Below are 19,252 nucleotides of genomic sequence, written 5' to 3'. Positions count from 1 at the left end.
ATTTTTTAATCGAATTTTTAAGGTATTCCTGTTGATTATTGAATTATTCTAGAAATTCGATAAACATTTTCTGGGTTATCGTTTTTAAAATTAAATTTATGGTTATCGATTTTTGGGTTGAAAGTTTCTGAATTGCTGAATTATTACAGAAAACTTAAGGATTTTAAATTTTTAATGGCAAACCTGTTGATTATCGAATTATTCTAGAAATTTCATAAACATTTTCGGGCTTATCGTTTCTAAAATAGAATGTATTGTTATCGATTTTTTATTGATAATTTGAGAATTGTCGAATTATTACCGAAAACTTAAAGGTTATCAAATTTTCATGGTAAACCTAGAAATTCCATAAATATTTACAGGGTTATCGTTTGTAAAATCAAATTGATGGTTATCGATTTTTATGTCGAAAGTTTGAGAATTTTCCAATTATTACAGGTAACTTAATGGTTATTAAATTTTCATGGTGAACTTGTTGATTATCGAATTATTCTAGAAATTCGATAAACATTTTCTGGGTTATCGTTTTTAAAATAAAATTGATGTTTATCAATTTTTTATTGAAATTTTACAGAAAAATTGTTTGTTATCGAATTTTTATGTTAAAACTATTTATTATTGAATTATTCTAGAAATTCAATAAACATTTTCAGGGTTATCGTTTTTTAAAATAAAATTTTTGGTTAATGATTTTTTATTGAAAGTTTTAGAATTGTCGAAGGTTACAGAATTTTATGTTGAATTATTCAAGAAATTTCGATAATGATTGAATTTTCGATAACAAATATTGTGGAATTTATATGGACAACTTGATGAATGCGGAATTTTGATAGAAAAATTAACGACTATCGACCTATCATAGAAAATTTTTTAGTAGAATCGAAATTTTATGAAAAAATTTATTATTATCGAATATTCATAAAAAAAGTTGTTTGATATTGCTTATTGATATCGACTATCGACCTATCATAGAAAATTTTAGTAGAATCGAATTTTTATAAAAAATTGATTGTTATCGAATAAAAATATTTTTAATATTGAGTTTGGATTTGGAATTTGAATTTAAAATTTAAAGGATCGAATTTTCATTTAAAATTTTAAACATCGTATTTACATTACAAAAAATTTATCGAATTTTCCTAGAATTAATTTTATCGATTTTTTATATTATTAATTATAAGTTTTATAAGTTTAATTATTATCGATTACTCAATTTTAAAAATATATATAAACAAATATAAAACCTTCACACAAAGTTTGGAAATTATTCATATATTGAGAATCGGATAATTAGGGAATTTGTGCACAAAATTTTATGGCTATCGAATTTTTGTATAAGATTTTTTCGTTATCGAATTTTCTTGGAAAATTTGATTATTATCGAATTTTTATACCAAACTTGATTTAAATCAACTTTTTATAGAAAACTTGATTTTTATCGATTTTTGTGATTATAATCGATTTCCATTAAATTTTATCGAATTTGGTTTTTATCGAATTTTTAAAGAAAAAGTTTTGAAAAGTTTGATGGTTTTCGAATTTTTATGGAAATCTTAATGATTATTGAATTTTTATTTTAAATTTTACGATTATCCAGTTTTTACAAAAATTTGGTGGCAATCATAGAATTCATCGCAAAAAAATTAATGGTTATCGAATTTTCATAGAATGTTTACAGACTTATCAATTTTTTTGACTATCGAATATTCATAAAGTTTTTGATGATTATCGAAATTTTGGGAATAATTAATATTTTTAAAATAGGTTTTATCGAATTTGTGTAAAAAATTTTATGGTTATCGATTTTTTGTGGAAAATTTGATTATTATCGAATTTTTATACAACATTTGATTTAAATCAACTTCTGCTAGAAAACTTGATTATTATCGGATTTTTCTGTTTATAATCGATTTTCATTGAAATTTATCTAATTTGATACCTATTGAATTTTTATAGAAAATTTTTTGTTAAGTTTGAAGGTTTTCAAACTTTTACGGAAATCCTGATGATTATCGAATTTTCACAGGAAATTTTATAATTATCCAGTTTTCACAAAAATAGATGGTAACCATTGCATAGAAAATTTAATGGTTATCGAGGTTTCATATGCTGTGTTTTATTTTAGTCCTATGCAGTGCAAGTAAGATTATCTGGATAAAATATCAGTGAAAAGTTGCACTGGTATTGTATCGATAACATGCAATAACAGATAGTAAGAAACGATTAATGGTGATTTGCACTATATAGTATAGAACCCCGTTTACACTAATCATTAAATCCGGATTAAAGGCTCTCGTCAGCTGATTTTGTAAAGGGAAAACAGATGATCGAGCAATTAATCGAGTATTGTTAGAAACATAGGATTTAAAGAGCAATGTAAATGGAGTTTAGAATAAAATATCAGTGCAAAGTTGCACTGGTATTGTATCGATAACATGCAATAACAGATAACAAGATACGGTTAATCGTGTTTTACACTATATTGCACTAAAATGAAACACTGGAATAGAAAGTTTACAGATGATCAAATTTCGAATATTCATAAAAATTTTGTTGATTTTCGAAAATATGATGATTATCGATTTTTCGTAGCAAAATTAAGTGATTATCGATTTTTTATGGAATCTTTCATAATTATCGAATTTTCATGGAAATTTTTTTAATATTTTTAATATCTCTCCCTCTCTTTCTCTCTTTTCCTTTCTTCTTACAGATTTGATACTACTCGCACCCATTCCGTTGAGGTCCAGGCTGCCATACGCAATCTGGTCCTTATGATCTCATCCCTGTGCATGTGCGGTTACAATGAGTTGCGACCGCCTCAGGCCCAAATCAATGCTCTCTTTAAAATGCAAAATTTCCAAATGCCTCAGGCCACCTCAAGGGAGACATGTGTGCGCAACATCTATGCCTTTCAAGTGCTGCAAACGGTATTCCTAAGAGCCACCTCATCCGGATTGTGTTGCACAATATTGGATGCCATCTCCAGAGTTTACCATTCAGAGAATGCCAACTACTTTATATTGGAATCGGAGAATACCCTTAGTCAATTCACCGAGAGAATCCACCTGAAGGGTTCCCAAATACAAGAGAAATTCTTCGATCTCTTGGAGTTCATAGTGTTCCAATTGAATTTTGTACCCTGCAAGGAATTGATCTCGTTGTCGTTGCTTTTGAAGAATAACCATTCGACCAGTTGTAGTATTTTGTGCCTGAAAACCCTGTTGAATGTGCTTAGGCATAACAATGTATTCAAGGATGTGTATCGTGAGGTGGGTATCCTGGAGGTATTTGTCACCTGCCTCAATCGTTATGCGGAGCATGTACGCAAAATCACCAAGGACGATGAGAGTGCTGTGGTGGTGGAGGAAGCTGAGGGCGAAGATTTATCCGACAGCATGGGCAAACATGTGCTGGAAGCCTTGACCATACTCCTGAGTGGCAATAACAACAATGCCAATGTTTTTCGAGAGAGTGGTGGGGCAAAGTGCATACATGATATAGTCAAATTCAAGCATTGCCGACCCCAAGCCTTGGGTATTATAAGGGAGTTGATACTGTCCGCCGGCGGAGATGATGATATGCTTTTCATACTCTCCGTAATGCATGCGGTGCCTCCTTATCAGGTGGAGTTTAAGATACAAATACTCAATATGCTTTTGGGTTGTCTCAAAGATTCCCATCGCACTCGCACCGTGTTTCGTAAAGTAGGAGGCTTTGTCTATTTGACCAGTGTCTTTGTGTCATTGGATGGCAAACTTTGTGATGAGGATCGTGTGGAGAGTGATGATCCCGAGGCTCAGCTAATACCGCAAGATGATTTGGTTTTGCTGCTGCAAATGGTGTGTCAAACCTTGGCCACTGCCATGCGTTTTGAGCCGGCCAATGCCAAGTTTTTCCATCAGGAGATCTGCACGGCATCTTTGTGTGATACCCTGAGATTGTTAGGGTGTTTTGGCAATGACACCGAGTTGCCAGAGTTTAAGGAGATCTACAAGGCCGACATAGCCACACAGAAGTATTATCATGAGGTCTTCTCAGGAGATATTTTGAATTATAGGTAAGTTTTAAAGAACAAAGAAATTTTTACTCAACTTACATGGTTTTCTCCCTTTAACAGCTTCAATGGTTCCATACCTCGTTCCTTGTCCTATGTGTGCGTGGTCTATCGCCTTTTGTACAGCATTGCCTTGGATAATTTTGAATCTCCCAATTTGAATAATGTAATCTCTCTGTTCAATGACCAGCACAATCGTTCACCCACCAAGGAGTTGGCTTTGCCGCCAGCACATCCCAACCAGTTGAATTTGTCACAGCCCACACCAGAACCCCGCATAGTACATCCCGGGGTGGTACTGTGCATGGTGCAACTACTGCCCAGCGTTACCCATGTGCAGCAAAAGACCCTGGCCATTAATCTACAGGTCTATCTAAGTGAAATCATCAAGTCCTTGGTGCGCAGTGAGCGCAATCAGCAGATAATGTGTGATTATGGTTTGGCAGGGCAACTGTTGACCATAGCCCGACGAGCCTTATCGGAGGAAGTGAATCCTTTGCATGTGCCCATGCAATATATTCTAGAGAGATTGGCTGCCCAGGCCTTGCAGCCCACTGAGTTGAGAGAATTTCTGCGCTTGGGTGAACCTTTGTCCTGTGCAAATATCGATTTAAGCAAATGCTACACCATGGGTGGACCGGTTCCGCTGACCCGTATAAAAACTTTGGTCTCTATGACTACACCTCGGGATTTTAGGGCTCATGGTTCGAGTACATTACCGCCATTTGTGGAAATGGATATGTCAGCCGAAGGATTTGGTTGCTTATATTTGCCCTCGCTGGCACCCCAGGCAACAGCTACCGCAGGAGGCACCATCGACTCTAATACCATAGGCGGTATAGGTTCAGGAGATCGTATCTTTCCACCCCAAACTGGACTCTCCTTTTCCACTTGGTTTTGTGTGGAGAAATTTTCTGATCCCAAAACAGATCCTCATTGCGTGCGTTTGTTGACGCTGGTGAGGACCATACACAATCCCCGGGAAGAGAATTTGGTATGCCTGTCCATACTGCTATCGGCCAGAGATAAGGCCATTGTGGTATCAACGCAAGAGACATTGGTGACGCCCAGTAAAAGTAAGTAAAAATAATGAATGTTAAGGAAAAGAGAAACAAATTGAGGGAGTGTGAAGAGAGAAAGTTAATAGAAAGAATTTTACGAGAAAGAGAGAGAATGTTACATAAGAGAGGGAGAGAGAGAAATTTATGTGAGAGTCGTGTGAATGATGATTATGGGAGCATAATGATAGATTAATAGAGACAGAGTATAGTAGAAAGAATTTTAGGAGAAAGAGAGAGAATGTTACTTAAGAGAGGGACAGAGTGAGAAATTTATGTGAGAGTAGTGTGAATGATGATTGTGGGAGCATAATGATAGATTAATAGAGAGAGAGGATAGTTGAAAGAATTTAAGGAGAAAGAGAGAAAATGTTACATAAGAGAGAGAGCGAGAGAGAGAAATTTATGTGAGAGTAGTGTGAATGCTGATTGTGGGAGCATAATGATAGATTAATAGAGACAGATAGATAGAGACAGTGGATTGCTTTCGAGAGAGAGAGAGAGAGTGAGAAATAATGCGAGATTGGTGAGAAAGAGATTAGAGATTGAAAGTAGCTAGATTAATTATCTTAAGAGGGTGTTTCAAAGGAAAGAGGAAGAATGTGGGTAAATGGGAGAATTGTGCTTGCAAAAGAGAATTGTGTATAAAACAGAAATAGTGAGAAACATAATTCGAAGAGAAAGAGAGGCAGAATATTGATAGCGAAGAGGTTTACAGAAAGAGAGAGAGCTGATAAAAAAATTGTATGAAAGTGAGATTGTGCTACAGAATGTGAGGCAATAAGAGAGCGAATTGGGAGAGGTTGTAAAAGAGATTTGCAATAGAAAGAGAATTACTAGAATGAGAGTTGAAGATGACGCAAGAATGAAATTTGATTGTGCATAGAGAAGAGAAAGAATTTTATGCGAGTGAAAGCGTGTGTTACGGAATGAGAGAGCGAATTGAGATGTTGTGAAAGAGATCTGCAATAGATAGAGAATATCTAGATTGAGAGTTGAAGAAGATGAAATAATGAGAGTGATTATGTGAAAGAGTGGTAGAAATGTGTGAAGGAAAAACAGGAGATTGCATTTTATGCAAGAGAGAGAGAGAGAGAGCAAAATGTTCGTGGTGGAGAGACTAGTGGGAAATTGTTTACTAGTGGGTGAGACATCGAAGGAGCTAAAATTGAAAATGTTTTGTGTGACAGGAAAATGAGATGTAATTGATAGAGAGACTGAGAAATTGAGACCGATTTGAAATAGTTTCATGAGAGAGAATAATGTGAGGGGAAGAGAAAATTGTATTAGAGGAAGATAGAATTTTATGCAAGAGAGAGAGAGAGAGCAAAGTGTTCGTGGTGGAGAGACTAGTGGGAAATTGTTTACTAGTGGATGAGACATGGAGGGAGCCAAAATTGAAAATGTTTTGTGTGACTGGAAAATGAGATATAATTGATAGAGAGAATGAGAAATTGAGACTGATTTGAAACAGTTTCATGAGAGAGAATTATGTGAGGGGAAGAGAAAATTGTATAAGAGGAAGAATTGTTGGCAAGAGGGAAGGTGAGTCAGCGAAAAATGTAAGAGAGATAGAAGATTGTGAATGAAAAAAGAATTGTAAGAAGGAAAAAATTGCGTGAAATAGAGTTCGTCGAGATAATTTTATAAAAATGGAAAGAAATGTGGCAGAGAAATATTTGAGAAAGAATTATGTGAGCGAGTGAGAGAGCTATTTGAGAGATACGGCATAGTTTGTGGAAGAGTAGGAGGATTTTAAGAAAAACATAGGACTGGGATAGCGAAAGAGAGAATTGTGAGAGCGATAGTGAAATGTGAGTGAGAGAGGGTGAGAATTGCGTACGAGAAAGTTGAGTTTGCTAATTGTGAGAGGGAATTGCGAAAAAGAGTGTTGATGGAGAGAGAGAATTGCAAGACGGTTGTAGAAAAGAGAACTGGCATGAAAACATATAGACTATTTTTTTATCCACCACCATAGGATGGGGGGTATATTAATCTAGTCATTTCGTTGATAACACCTCGAAATATTGATCTGAGAACCTATAAAGTAAATATTCTTGATCGTCTTGACCGTCCGTCCGTTAGTCCTTCCTTCCGTCTGTGGAAATCACGATAGCCGCCAAACGCGTTATGCCAGCCGCTTGAAACTTTGTACAGAGAGTCTCATTGATGTAGGCCGTTGAGAATTGAAAATTGGCCATATCGGTTCAGATTTAGTTAGAACTCCCGATTTGAATTCTTGAGCCCTTACAAGCCATAATTTTCATTCAATTTGGCTAAAATTTTTCATGAAGTATACTGTTACGATTTTCAACAACTGTGCCAAGTACGGTTCAAATCGATGTATAACCTGATATAGCTCCCATATAAGCCGAGCTCCCAATCAGACATCTTAAGCCCCTGGAAGCCCCAATTTTTGTCCGATTTGGCTGAAATTTCGCACGTATTATTCTGTTATGTACCAAATACGTTCTAAATCGGTCTATAATCTAATTAAGCTCCCATATAAACTGATCTCTCGATTAAATTTTAAGCAGAATCCATAGTGGAGGTTTCCGCAGCATTCGGTCCGGTCGAACTTAACATATTTTTGCTTGTTTTAATTCTTTAAGGTCTAGGCGATTGGGAACCCGAGGGTTCAGATGACAACAGTGCACGAATTTGGTGTCCTGATTTATTGCACGAAGGGCAATGGCATCATTTGGTGGTGGTGCTCAATCGAGCTGTACTTAAAAATTCCAGTTTGTCTTTGTATTTGGATGGAACGGTAAGCCTCTCATATTGAAAACTAAAAATAAAACTTTTAAATTAATCACCTCTCTGCCTTTTCCAGCCTCTCCACTCTCAAAAACTCCATTATATCTCACAAAATCCTGGAGCAGGTTCAGCCAATCTACCAGTGGCCACTTCGGTCTTTGGCTACTTGGGCACTCCTCCCATATGGAGGCGTTATTCACGTTTATGCTGGAAGCAGGGTGTTTGCCATCTGCTGGAAGATGTGGTCAATCAACAGACAGTGCAGACCATATACAATTTGGGACCGCATTACATGGGCTCGCTGCAGGCTCCTCAATTGGGCAAGAAGGTAGAATCTCTGGGACCTCTGGTGGCTGAGGAGAAAGTGCTATTGGGTCTAAATGCCAAGGCGGTATCGCAGCTAACTTTGGTAAAGATACGCAAGGTCTATAGTCGAGCTGATAACAAATCCATAGCCAAACAATTGGGCATGAACTCGCATGAGAATGCCACACCCATAAAGTAAGTCTTTATGGGGAGATCTTAGAGAAACCTCATTTAATTGTTTTTTTCTTTTTAGGATTCTCCACAATTCTGCTGGTCATTTGGCTGGAGCTGGTCGCACTTTGGGTGGTGTGGTGGTAGGTTACCTAGGTGTGCGCGTCTTTAGTCCACACCCCGTTTCAGCCATGATTGACACCGTGGGTGGCTGTAATGTCCTGCTGGGCATTATAGCCATGGCCCAGGATGTGGAGTCTCTGTATGCTGGGGTCAAAGCCCTTACCTGTGTGGTACGCAGCAATCGTGCTGCCCAAAGTGAAATGGATCGCAAGCGTTGCTATCAAACTTTGGGCATGTTTTTCAAGAAAAAGAAGAATCTCTTGAATTCTCATATCCTCCATCTAACCTTTGGCCTGGTGGGCACTGTCAACAGTGGCCAGGAGATGTCTGCCATACCAAATGTCACCGCTTTTCAAGATCTGCTATGTGACCTTGATATATGGCATAATGCTCCAAATGGCTTGCTGCGTTCTTTGCTGGAACATCTGTTGGAATTGGCTGTGGAATCGAATGAGAAAAAACAAAATGTTAAGATTATGAGGGAGTTGCAACTGCTTAATAAGCTGCTTTACATTATAGTGGATATTCAGGATCATTCCACACGGGAGATACTCTTCAATTTGGTTGAAGCCTTGCTGGGTGGTCAGCCCAGACACTCGGATCTTTTGCTATTCGGACAATACTGTGCTTCCAAGCTACCCAAGGCAGAGCAGATAGAAAAATCTCTTATCTTACCCTCCATGAAACCTACACCTAATCCTTCCAATTCAGCTGCTACTGCCGAAAATGATGTTACTGCTCAAAATATCTATCTACGCAATCGTTGTCTTTCCCTGTTACATGGCCTGCTGTTTACCGCACGCAACACTGTCAATTACATCATATGCGATGATATCTCTAAGACCCTAGGCATGGATTGGCTTTTGCTCTTCATGCAACCCAATGTACACTTTACCACTGTCATCATAGCTGTGCGTATTTTGGTGGTCGTTTGTGCCAATGAGAGTTTTCTGGTGCGTTTTCGTGATTCCACCCATAATGGAGGATATCTACGTTTCACCGAAATGGTTTCCCAAAAGAAGTCTATGGGCATAGCAGCACAACAATTGAATTCTAGGCCCTCAACGGGTACTGGTACTGTCATTGTGGCTACGGCAAATGTTTTGCAGCATCTACCCACCCATATAGCGGGTGAAGTGAAGACGGCAGCTTTGAATATACCGGGTAAGTAAAGTGGAGGAGTTTTATTAGAGCTATAAACAAACCACATACACTTAAGTTGTCATCAATCATAACTAAACCAGATTAACTTTAGGGCCCACAATTCAAGTCTTATTTATGGAAACACTAACGAATTTTAAGCATGTACCTCGTACATGAGAATATTTCCGAGCATCGATTTGGTAAATCATCCTGAATAGGGTAAAATAGGGTGTTCGTGCCATAGTCGTTTTGTAGCTCACAGCCTGCTGATGTTGTTGTTGTAGCAGTTTGCTGTGTTCTATCTTTCGTCTGCTTTATTATGTCCAAATCTAAGAACTCTGCGAATAAGATGGTGTGCGTCCTAAGGGATCTGGGTCTGAGTCGAGTGTATCTGGCGGGGCAGTTAAGCAGGTGATGTGTGTCGTGTGGTCCCTGGTCACTATCTGGACAATGGGTAGAATGGAGGATAGGTAGAGGTTAAACAAACGCCCTTTTTCACTCTATGGTGCTTCGACTTCTTATCCCTAAATTCCTCAAATGACTGACGATCACACAGATAATTCGCGACCCCGCGCTTTAGTCCCGGCTGTAGGGACGTGTTGGTAGAGGTTAAACAGTGCCAGAGATATAACTCCTCCTTGGCGAACTCCCTGTTTCACTCTACGGTGCTTCGACCTCTTATCCCTAAATTCCACAAATGAGTGGTGACCAAACAGATAATTCGCGATCCAGCATTTCAGGCCTGGCTGGAGGGACGTCTTGGCGATGTCCTCAAATAGTTTGGAATGGCTGACCGTGTCAAATGCCTTCGTTAGATCCAGTGCCATATGATAGAACCGTCCTACCATATGGCCTGGGCTGATAGTAGCCACGGCAAATGTGTGCGGTGATGGCATGCAAAGCAGTTGTCATCACGCTCGTCTGCGCGTACCACTGCCTGCGCAGGGAAATTGGGCCACACTTGGGGTATTCGATCGGCTGGTTTGAACCGTTATGCTGCGTTAATGATATCTCGGAATTTCCTCTCCCATAGTCCGACGACGACGAGGCTTGTAACCCACAGCTTTCTATGTTCGCACACGATTTCACCTCACCGACACTGACCGATGATGGAGGAGGTTCTGTCAAACCGAACAGAACCAGGGTCCGGGGTTCTTTTCAATCCCGGCATGGACCTTGCCTTGCCTATGCATTAGGGCGCTGGTGGCCGCAATATATTCACCCGGGTTAAAAAGCCTTGCAGGTTTAGACCAAAATGGATTGTGCCACAGGCCGCCAGATATATTCATACATCAGAACAGTTCGCATCATAGACGAATATACAGTGCATCAGCCTGTGATATAAACCCCACCTAGAACCTATAAGTTTGTGCCATAAATAAAACGCCGCAAAAGTTTCTCTAACTCTAAAGTTCCCCAGTTCATCTCACTGCCTTGACTCAAACCAATGAATTTAGCCAATCCTGATTAAGCCATGCAGCTCCAAGGCTTATTCATACATCCTTGATACTCTACCATAAGGCAGTAGGAAATCCTACGTGGAAATAATACCAACTAAGTCTTACTAGCTTTCTTCCCCATGCCACAATCAGTAGCACAAAGGGCCATGACCAAGAGCGCCGCATTCATAACCTTAGACAAAGTGTACTAATATGAGAGGTGTTACAATGGAATAAAGGGAATGGTAAGCAGCGCCGGAGATAGCGCCTTTCCTAATCTGGCTCACTTCAACAGATTGTGACTTACCATTTTAGTCTCAGATAAAATCAAAACTCTACCATCAGGCAGCAGGAAATCCTACGTGCAAACAAGACCAACTCGGTCTTTCTAGCATACTTCCCTACGCCACAACCAATAGCACAAGGGGCCATGAGCAAGAGCAACGCGGCCATAACCTTGGACAGAGTGTACTAAAATGAGAGGTGTTACAAAGGAATAAAGGGAATGGGAAACAGCGCCGGAGATAGCACCTTACCTAATGTGGCTCACTTCAATAGATTGTGACCTGCAATTTTAGTCTCAGATAAAGACTGAAAACGACCGTGATGTCCATAAAAACCGAAATGCTTCTGAGGCCATCATATAACATCGTTTGAACTGCCTGAGACCTCGGCTAATATGTGCGATAATGATGGGGAAAGCAGTTATCGTGTCATGCAATTTGTGAAGTTCACGGTATAGCTCAGAAATTTGAAAGAAGATCAGTGTTTCAGGTGTTTTGGCTACTAGCGAGATGAGGGACATCGGCCTAAACGATTTTTTTTTTACTCGAACCCTTGATTGGCTTCAGTAACCGGATCGATTTGTACATTTTCCAGAAATCGGGAACGTAAGAGTGTCCAGAGATAGGTACTCAACTCCTACTACATCAAATTTCCTCAACAAAAGCTAGTCGTCACTCAACACCTTGCACTGAGATCTGTTTTAGACTGCCTGCCTGACCATAATAATACGGTCCTGCAGGCGAAGATCCCGGCGATCACGGAATGCGTGAAGTGGTGTAGTGCGAGGACGTCGAGTGTAAACACCTTTACGGACAGTAATTTCTGGTTAAAGAAATCAGCACTTCCTCGATAAGACGCTCATTTGTGGAGTTACAAGCATTTTAAGTTAAAAACAAATATTTCGAAGGAGTTATAAGCATTTTAAGTTAAACACAAATATTTTGGAGGAGTTACAAGCATTTTAAGTTAAAAACAAATATTTTGAAGGAGTTAAAAGCATTTTTAAGTTACAGATATTCGTACCTTTTTATGTGATTTACATGAAAAAATCAAATTTGAAACAATCTTTGATGAATCAGTAAAAAAACTAAAACTACGAATCTCTCTCTAAACTACAAAATTGCGAACTAACACCCTTTCCTTGATTGGACACATATTTAAGGTATAACAGTCTGTAACAAAAATTAAGATTATTACCTGACCACTTTTGAATTAAATGTTAAAGTAGTCTTTACGAGACCCCTCTTTCACTTTGTTTGTTCCACTTGCCCAGTTCAACGTCCTTCGATGTCCTTTGTCTATGTTTTAAAACCATTCACCAACCTTTCAAATCATTTTAAAAAGAATCTGCATTCAATTATATTGTCCTTAAATTCTTTGAAGGCTTTTTCTTATTCTTCCATCATTCCTTCTTTTCCTTTCAGGCTTCCAAACTTTGGAATGGCTTATGCAATATCACCTAGACGTACCCGAGTTATATTTCCTCATCACTGCCCTAATTATGGGACAACCGGTTAAATTATTGGCCACAGAACATACCAAATTCGATTTGGATCGTGTATGGTCCTTCCTATGGGGAGCGCCCGTCTCAGCCAATACGAATATACCCAAAATGAATATATGCCCTGAGGGAGTATGTGTACTCCTGGGCATGGTGCGGGCCATAGTACATGGCGGAGAAATGGCTCCTTGGTTGAAAAGTCATCCGGAAACCATTATACAATTACTATTCAGCCTGTATCAGAATCTAACCGATTTCATGCCGGTCATGATGTCAGGAGATGTCATTTCTTCGTTGGTAGCTGTACTCTTCCCCAATAGCAGCAAGGAGGAGAATGTCGAATCTGAACCGAACAGTGGCAATAGTTCGCCAGTGGAAGAGACTGGGGGTTTCCTTTTGAGTCTTACCACAGCAACCTCTTTGGGCCAGGCCACCATAAAACTGACGAATCATCCGGTGCGCAAATGCATCATAGATTTCCTTAGGGTAATAGTGGTGGATTCGTTGAGCCTTAATATGCATGGCAAGACCACCCCTGTCATAGATTTGGTATTGGATGCCTCTCCGGAAAACTCGGAAATGCCTTTGCAGATCGAATATCAAACTGAGATAATCACCGCTTTAATGGATCATCTTTTGGCTGCGGACATTTTGGTGGGAGAACAGGCTGCCTTGTCTTTGGTGCCCCTCTTACAAAGTCATACTCAACATGTGGCACCCAATGTCTTCTATTTTACCGCCCGCGTGGTGGATAAAATGTGGCAGGGTTGTTTGACGCGCAATCCCCATGATATTTTTGATTTCATCATAAAACTCATAGCCCAAGCCAAGAGGAGGACATCTTCGCTGACTTTGGAGCAGTTGCATCACTCATTGAATCGTACCATTTTGTTTTTGTTATCTCGACCCACAGAGGCCATAACAGAGCAGATGAGTGTGCTGGAGGCCTTGCACAAAATTATTACACATCGTTTGCTGATTTTTGGCGCCGGAAATCATGAATTGGAGTTTATAGGCTGTCTAACCTATTGTCTGTTGCAGCTGACTTCGGATATGAAGATTATATTGGAGCCAGCTACCACGCGTAATACCACATGGCATGTTAATCCACAGGCGGATATCATAGAGCCCAAGGATGAGGATCTCAATCAGTTACAGGTAAGTAATGAAGCATCCATCATGGTTTCTTTTATTGGTAATTTTCCTTTTCTTCTTTTTTTGCAGGGTCGCAATTTAATTGTGGGTGCCGCTTTTCGTGTCTGGGAAGAGCTGTATGTCTGCAAGAAACCCGCCATTGAAGAGGTCTTCAAGGTCTCCCTTTCCGCACCTCCCAACAATCAAAAGGCGCCCGATTTGCAGACCACACGCGAACAGGTTATGGAATTGGCCTCCAAACTGTGGTTCAACTATGTCGATGCAGAACGCAAGGCTTCATATCGCATTCCCTGGGAGATACACAATCAAATCCAATCGAAAATTCAAAAAGTCACCGGTGGCTTGACACGCTTGGCCAGTCGCACAAAAGTCAAAAAGGATGATGTTGTGCGCACCAAATCATCCATGTCACGAGAGTGTGCCTTTGAGTGTACGGGCATACATGTACAGCTGATAAAGTGAGTATTAAGGGGTGAAGATGTTGGTGATTCTGGGAAGGTTAAAGGTTAGGGGGACAAGTACTTGGGTATTGTAGGGTTTAACGAAGGTAATGGGATTTCGAATGTGTACTAGAGCCGATTTGGCAGGGGAGGGGGTGACATAACACGGAAGAGTTCCAGGTTGTATGAGTTGCAAACAATAAAATGTGTTTACTCGTTCGCCTTTTTCACCCTGCGGTCGGTTCTGATTAGAAAAAAGTTAATGTAGTCCACGTAGATTCAACATTCGGTTATTTTTATACCCACCACGGATAAAATGTGCTGTGCTAATCTAGTCATTCAGTTTGTAACACCTCCAAATGCAGTTTGGAACAAAGACTTGGGTTATGACTTCCAATAGTCATGCCAAGTATGATCTTTCAATCCCATGGCAGCCGGATGTGCGCACCGGATTGACCCGATGGAACTCCTCATCGGCAAGGGCTGCCGCCTCAGTGTAAGTGTTCGTCTTATTTCGTCATGGGAGAGGCACATCCCGGAGTGCCTTCTCCGCACGCTGGTCTGGTCCGCGACGGGATTGAAAAAAACCCCGGACACTAGTTCTGTTAGGTTTGAAAGAACCGCCTCCATCATCGGTCGGTGAGGTGTAACCGGTGCATGGAGTGGGTACATTTCCGATCTCGCTCTGGCCTCACTTCACTACGGGAGTATAGTCACACTGGATATGTTGGAAGGTGCTGTGCGAATATAGCCAGCAGTGGGTCTCATGCGTCGTCGTCTACTGCTTCTTCGTCGTCAGACTATATGACCCCCGACCTCTCCTGTACGACAATTTACGCAACGGCAGCATCCCAGCCCCAATATTGCCAGGCCAGTGCCGGGAAGTGTATCATTTTTGCAACTAAACTGCAACGGTCTCCGTGGCAAGATCGATGAGATTGTGGATTTAATTAGTCGAAAGAGCATATTGGTCACAGCGATCCAGGAGCCAAAGCTGACCAACACCTGCAGCTTACACAGTTGTCACGGATACAATGTGCTACGTAAGGATCGTTCAAGTAATGAAGGTGGGAGATTAGCCTTCGTGATACACCATGGCGCTAGTGACCCCTACATGGAGTGCATGGGGATAGCAATCAGGTCCGGTACTTCCGAGATAAAGCTATACAACGTGTACATACTGCCGGTTGGTAGCTGTGTCCCAATTAATGGCCAAGCTTATAACCCCGATATATGTGGGTTACTATCTGGCCATAATCGTCTACCTTAATTCGCATCACACTTCATGGCACTCTCCCCTAGGTAACGACCAGCGTGGCATAGCTTTGGCAGAGCATATTGAAGGCTCCACGTTTTGCACTGTGAATGAGGATGGCCTCACTATGATTACGAGGAGGTGCAGCAGCTCGCCAGATATCTCCATTGCATCCTCTGATCTCCTGAGTAACGTATCCTGGCAAGCCGTCATCTCTTTGGGGTCAGACCACCTCCTCATAATTCTCATCGTCGACCGACCACCCGACTTCATGACCTCTGAGCGCCGGATGTTTATCAATCAGAATAAGGCCGATTGGACTGGCTTCAGAGAGTATACCAATCCGCGCTTCAGTGAACTCGTCAGCTTTGTGACACGCAGTGGAATAATGTTGAGATCTGTCAGAATGCTGCCTTTCGAACTGCGACCGACTGTCTCTAGAGCATGAGGTTCAGCGCTACAAGAGATAACCTCTAGATCAAGCGGCATATCAAGCAGGTCCAGACAACATTCATGCAGACACGGTAGCAGAAGCGGTAAATGGCTACCGGGTGAGTGTAGTCCTTGGAGAACGACCACCTCCCACTGCACCTGAAGAAATTGATCTCCCCCGGAAAACCAAAGTAGTTCTGGCTCAATTACGTTCCAGCAGATACAACCGCCTCAATTCCCACAGAACTAGGATTGATGCCGACGTGCAAGATGTATGTCCCGATTGTGACCAGGGACAATACGATACACATTCCTGTGGACGCACCCCACCTTAGTCGCAGAGTTCCTGGGTCTTGACACTTAACAGAATCAAGCAGACCAAAGGTAGAACACAACAAACTGCTACAACTACAACAGAATTGGTCTATAAACAGATATAGCCCCCATATAACCTCCAAATAACCCCCATATAACCCCATCCCCAGATTTGATTTCTGGAGCCCTTAGAAGCCTCTATTTTCATCCGATTTGGCTGAAATCTGGAACAAAGACTTGTCAAATATGATACGAATCGGTTAATAAACAGATGTAGCTCCCATATATACCGAACCCCGGATTTGACGTCTTGAGCCTTTAGAAGTCTCTATTTTCATCCGATTTGGCTGAAATTTAGAAAAAGGCTTATGTTGTGACTTTCAACATCCATACTAAGTGTGACCCGAATCGGTCTATAATCAGATATAGCCCCCGTATAAACCGATCCCTGGATTTGACTTCTTGAGCCCTTAGAAGCCTCAATTTTCATCCAATTTGGCTGAAATTTGGAACAAAGACTTGTGTTATGACTTTTAATATCCACGCCAAGTATGATCCAAATCGGATTATAAACAGATACAGCCCCCATATAAACCGATCCTCAGATTTGACTTCCGGAGCCCTTAGAAGCTTCAATTTTCACCCAATTTGTCTAAAATTTTGAACAAAGACTTAAGTTACGACTTTCAACATCCATGTCATGTATGATCCGAATCGGTCTATAAACAGATATAGCCCCCATATATACCGATCCCCGCATTTGAATTCTTGAGCCCTAAGAAGCTTCAATTTTCATCCGATTTGGCTGAAATTTTGAACAAATACTTGTGTTATGACTTTAAATATCCTTGGCAAGTATGATCCGAATCGGTCCACAAACAGATATAGCCCCCATATATACCGATCCCCGGATTTGAATTCTTGATCCCTTAAAAGCTTCAATTTTCATCCGATTTGGCTGAAATTTGGAAAAAGACTTGACTTTCAACATCCTTGCCAATTATGATCCGAATCGGTCTATAAACAGATATAGCCCCCATATAAACCGATCCCCAGATTTGACTTCTTCCACCCTTAGAAGTCTTAATTTTTACCTGATTTGGCCCAAAACCCTATCTTATGACTTACAACATCAGTGCCAAGTTTTATCCGAATCGGTCAATATGGTGATAAAGGTCCCCCTAAGTACCCATAACCCAATTTGACTTTTTGAGACCTAAATAATTCAAATACAAACTCAGTTAATAAGGGTACATTTTTAACGGAATCCATGGTGATGGGTACCCAAGATTTGGCCCGGCCGATTTTAGCACGTTTTTCCTTTTTTTTTCACTATTTTTCCCTCTATTTGCAGAGATCTCTGGGAATTGCGCTGCAAACAATACATTCAAATGCTGCAACACACACAACGCTATGTCTACCAGGATTGGGTGCAATCCGAAACCGAATTAACACGCGAACGAGGCCTATGGGGTCCCGAGGGTTGTTCAACTCTGGACAAATGGATATTGGACACCACCGAGGGACCACATCGTATGCGCAAGAAAACCATGCGCAATGATCTCTTCTATCTGCACTACCCATATAGGCCGGAATTGGAGATTCCCGACAATCGTCAATTAAAATATAAAGTGGCCACTAGTTTTGATAGTAAAATTTATTACACCCATTGTCAGCAGCCGCCTCGCATACTATGCGAAACGGATGCGCTAACGCTACAACAGTCATTACAGCACCAACATTCCGTAGATGCCAATCAATTGGCGAAAGCCTCAGGTCAACAGCAGCATCATCCCCAATTGCAGACGTCGAAAAGTGAACCGGGTGGATCGACCACCACCCCCCCTCAATCACCCAATGAGCATCGCCTAGCACAACCGCAGGAATCCTTGGAGGGCAACAATCAGGATGATGATGAGGAAGATGAGGAAATGTCCACCATGTCTGACAATGAGACTTTTCTGCGCCTATTGGAGGAGCAGGAGAAAATCTCCTTTATGTTCAGATGTGCTCGCATACAAGGCCTGGATACCTTTGAGGGCCTATTGCTCTTTGGCAAAGAGCATTGTTATATAGTTGATGGCTTTACCTTGCTCAAGAATCGTGAGATCAAAGATATAGACACTTTGCCTCCAGGGGCCTATGAGCCCATAATACCAAACTCGGGAGGCACTACACGCCAACATAAGCTGAGACAATGTTCCAAGTTTGCCTATGAGGAGATACGTGAGGTGCATAAAAGGCGTTACTTGCTGCAGCCCATAGCCTTGGAGGTCTTCTCCGAGGATGGACGCAACTATTTGCTTAGCTTTCCTCGCAAGGTGAGAAATAAGGTGTATCAGCGTTTTATGGCTCATGCCACCGCCATTAATGATAATGCCCAGCAATCGGTGGCGGGGCAAAAGAGAACGGCCAGTGTGGAGCAGACCTCGGGCATATTTAGCAGTTTAATAGGCGAGACCTCGGTGACACAAAGATGGGTGGTAAGTTGGAAGAGAAAGGCTTGAAATCTCTTCTCGATGTTTTGTAACATTTTTTCTTCCTTTGTTTAGCGTGGTGAAATCTCCAATTTCCAATATTTAATGCATTTAAATACCTTGGCCGGCCGTTCCTATAATGATCTCATGCAATATCCTGTATTCCCTTGGATATTGGCCGACTATGATTCCGAAGAGCTGGACTTTAGTAATCCCAAAACATTCCGTGATTTTTCCAAGCCCATGGGGGCCCAGTCCGAGGAGAGATTGGAGCAATTCCAGAAAAGATTTAAGGTAAGAGAAAAAACCTAAAGCATGGAAGCAAGGTAGTCGAAACA

At 40.9% G+C, this 19,252-nt stretch overlaps 1 protein-coding gene across 1 annotated transcript in view; it reads left to right on the top strand.

Moving 5' to 3' along the window:
• The window catches only part of LOC106083046 (WD repeat and FYVE domain-containing protein 3), a 118,402-nt gene that overhangs the window by 80,606 nt on the left and 18,544 nt on the right, over positions 1-19,252 (top strand). The window contains exons 6-14 of the mRNA XM_013245863.2: positions 2,714-4,060; positions 4,121-5,133; positions 7,728-7,882; positions 7,949-8,373; positions 8,432-9,636; positions 12,764-13,998; positions 14,065-14,453; positions 17,792-18,920; positions 18,990-19,208. Coding sequence (XP_013101317.2) covers positions 2,714-4,060; positions 4,121-5,133; positions 7,728-7,882; positions 7,949-8,373; positions 8,432-9,636; positions 12,764-13,998; positions 14,065-14,453; positions 17,792-18,920; positions 18,990-19,208 — 7,117 coding nt within the window. The remainder of the gene's footprint in view (positions 1-2,713; positions 4,061-4,120; positions 5,134-7,727; positions 7,883-7,948; positions 8,374-8,431; positions 9,637-12,763; positions 13,999-14,064; positions 14,454-17,791; positions 18,921-18,989; positions 19,209-19,252) is intronic.

This window comes from Stomoxys calcitrans, chromosome 3, assembly GCF_963082655.1.
Source record: "Stomoxys calcitrans chromosome 3, idStoCalc2.1, whole genome shotgun sequence".
Taxonomy (NCBI): Eukaryota; Metazoa; Arthropoda; class Insecta; order Diptera; family Muscidae; genus Stomoxys; species Stomoxys calcitrans.
Note: the sequence above shows the minus strand (reverse complement) of the source record. Positions and strands in the feature narration are given on the sequence as shown.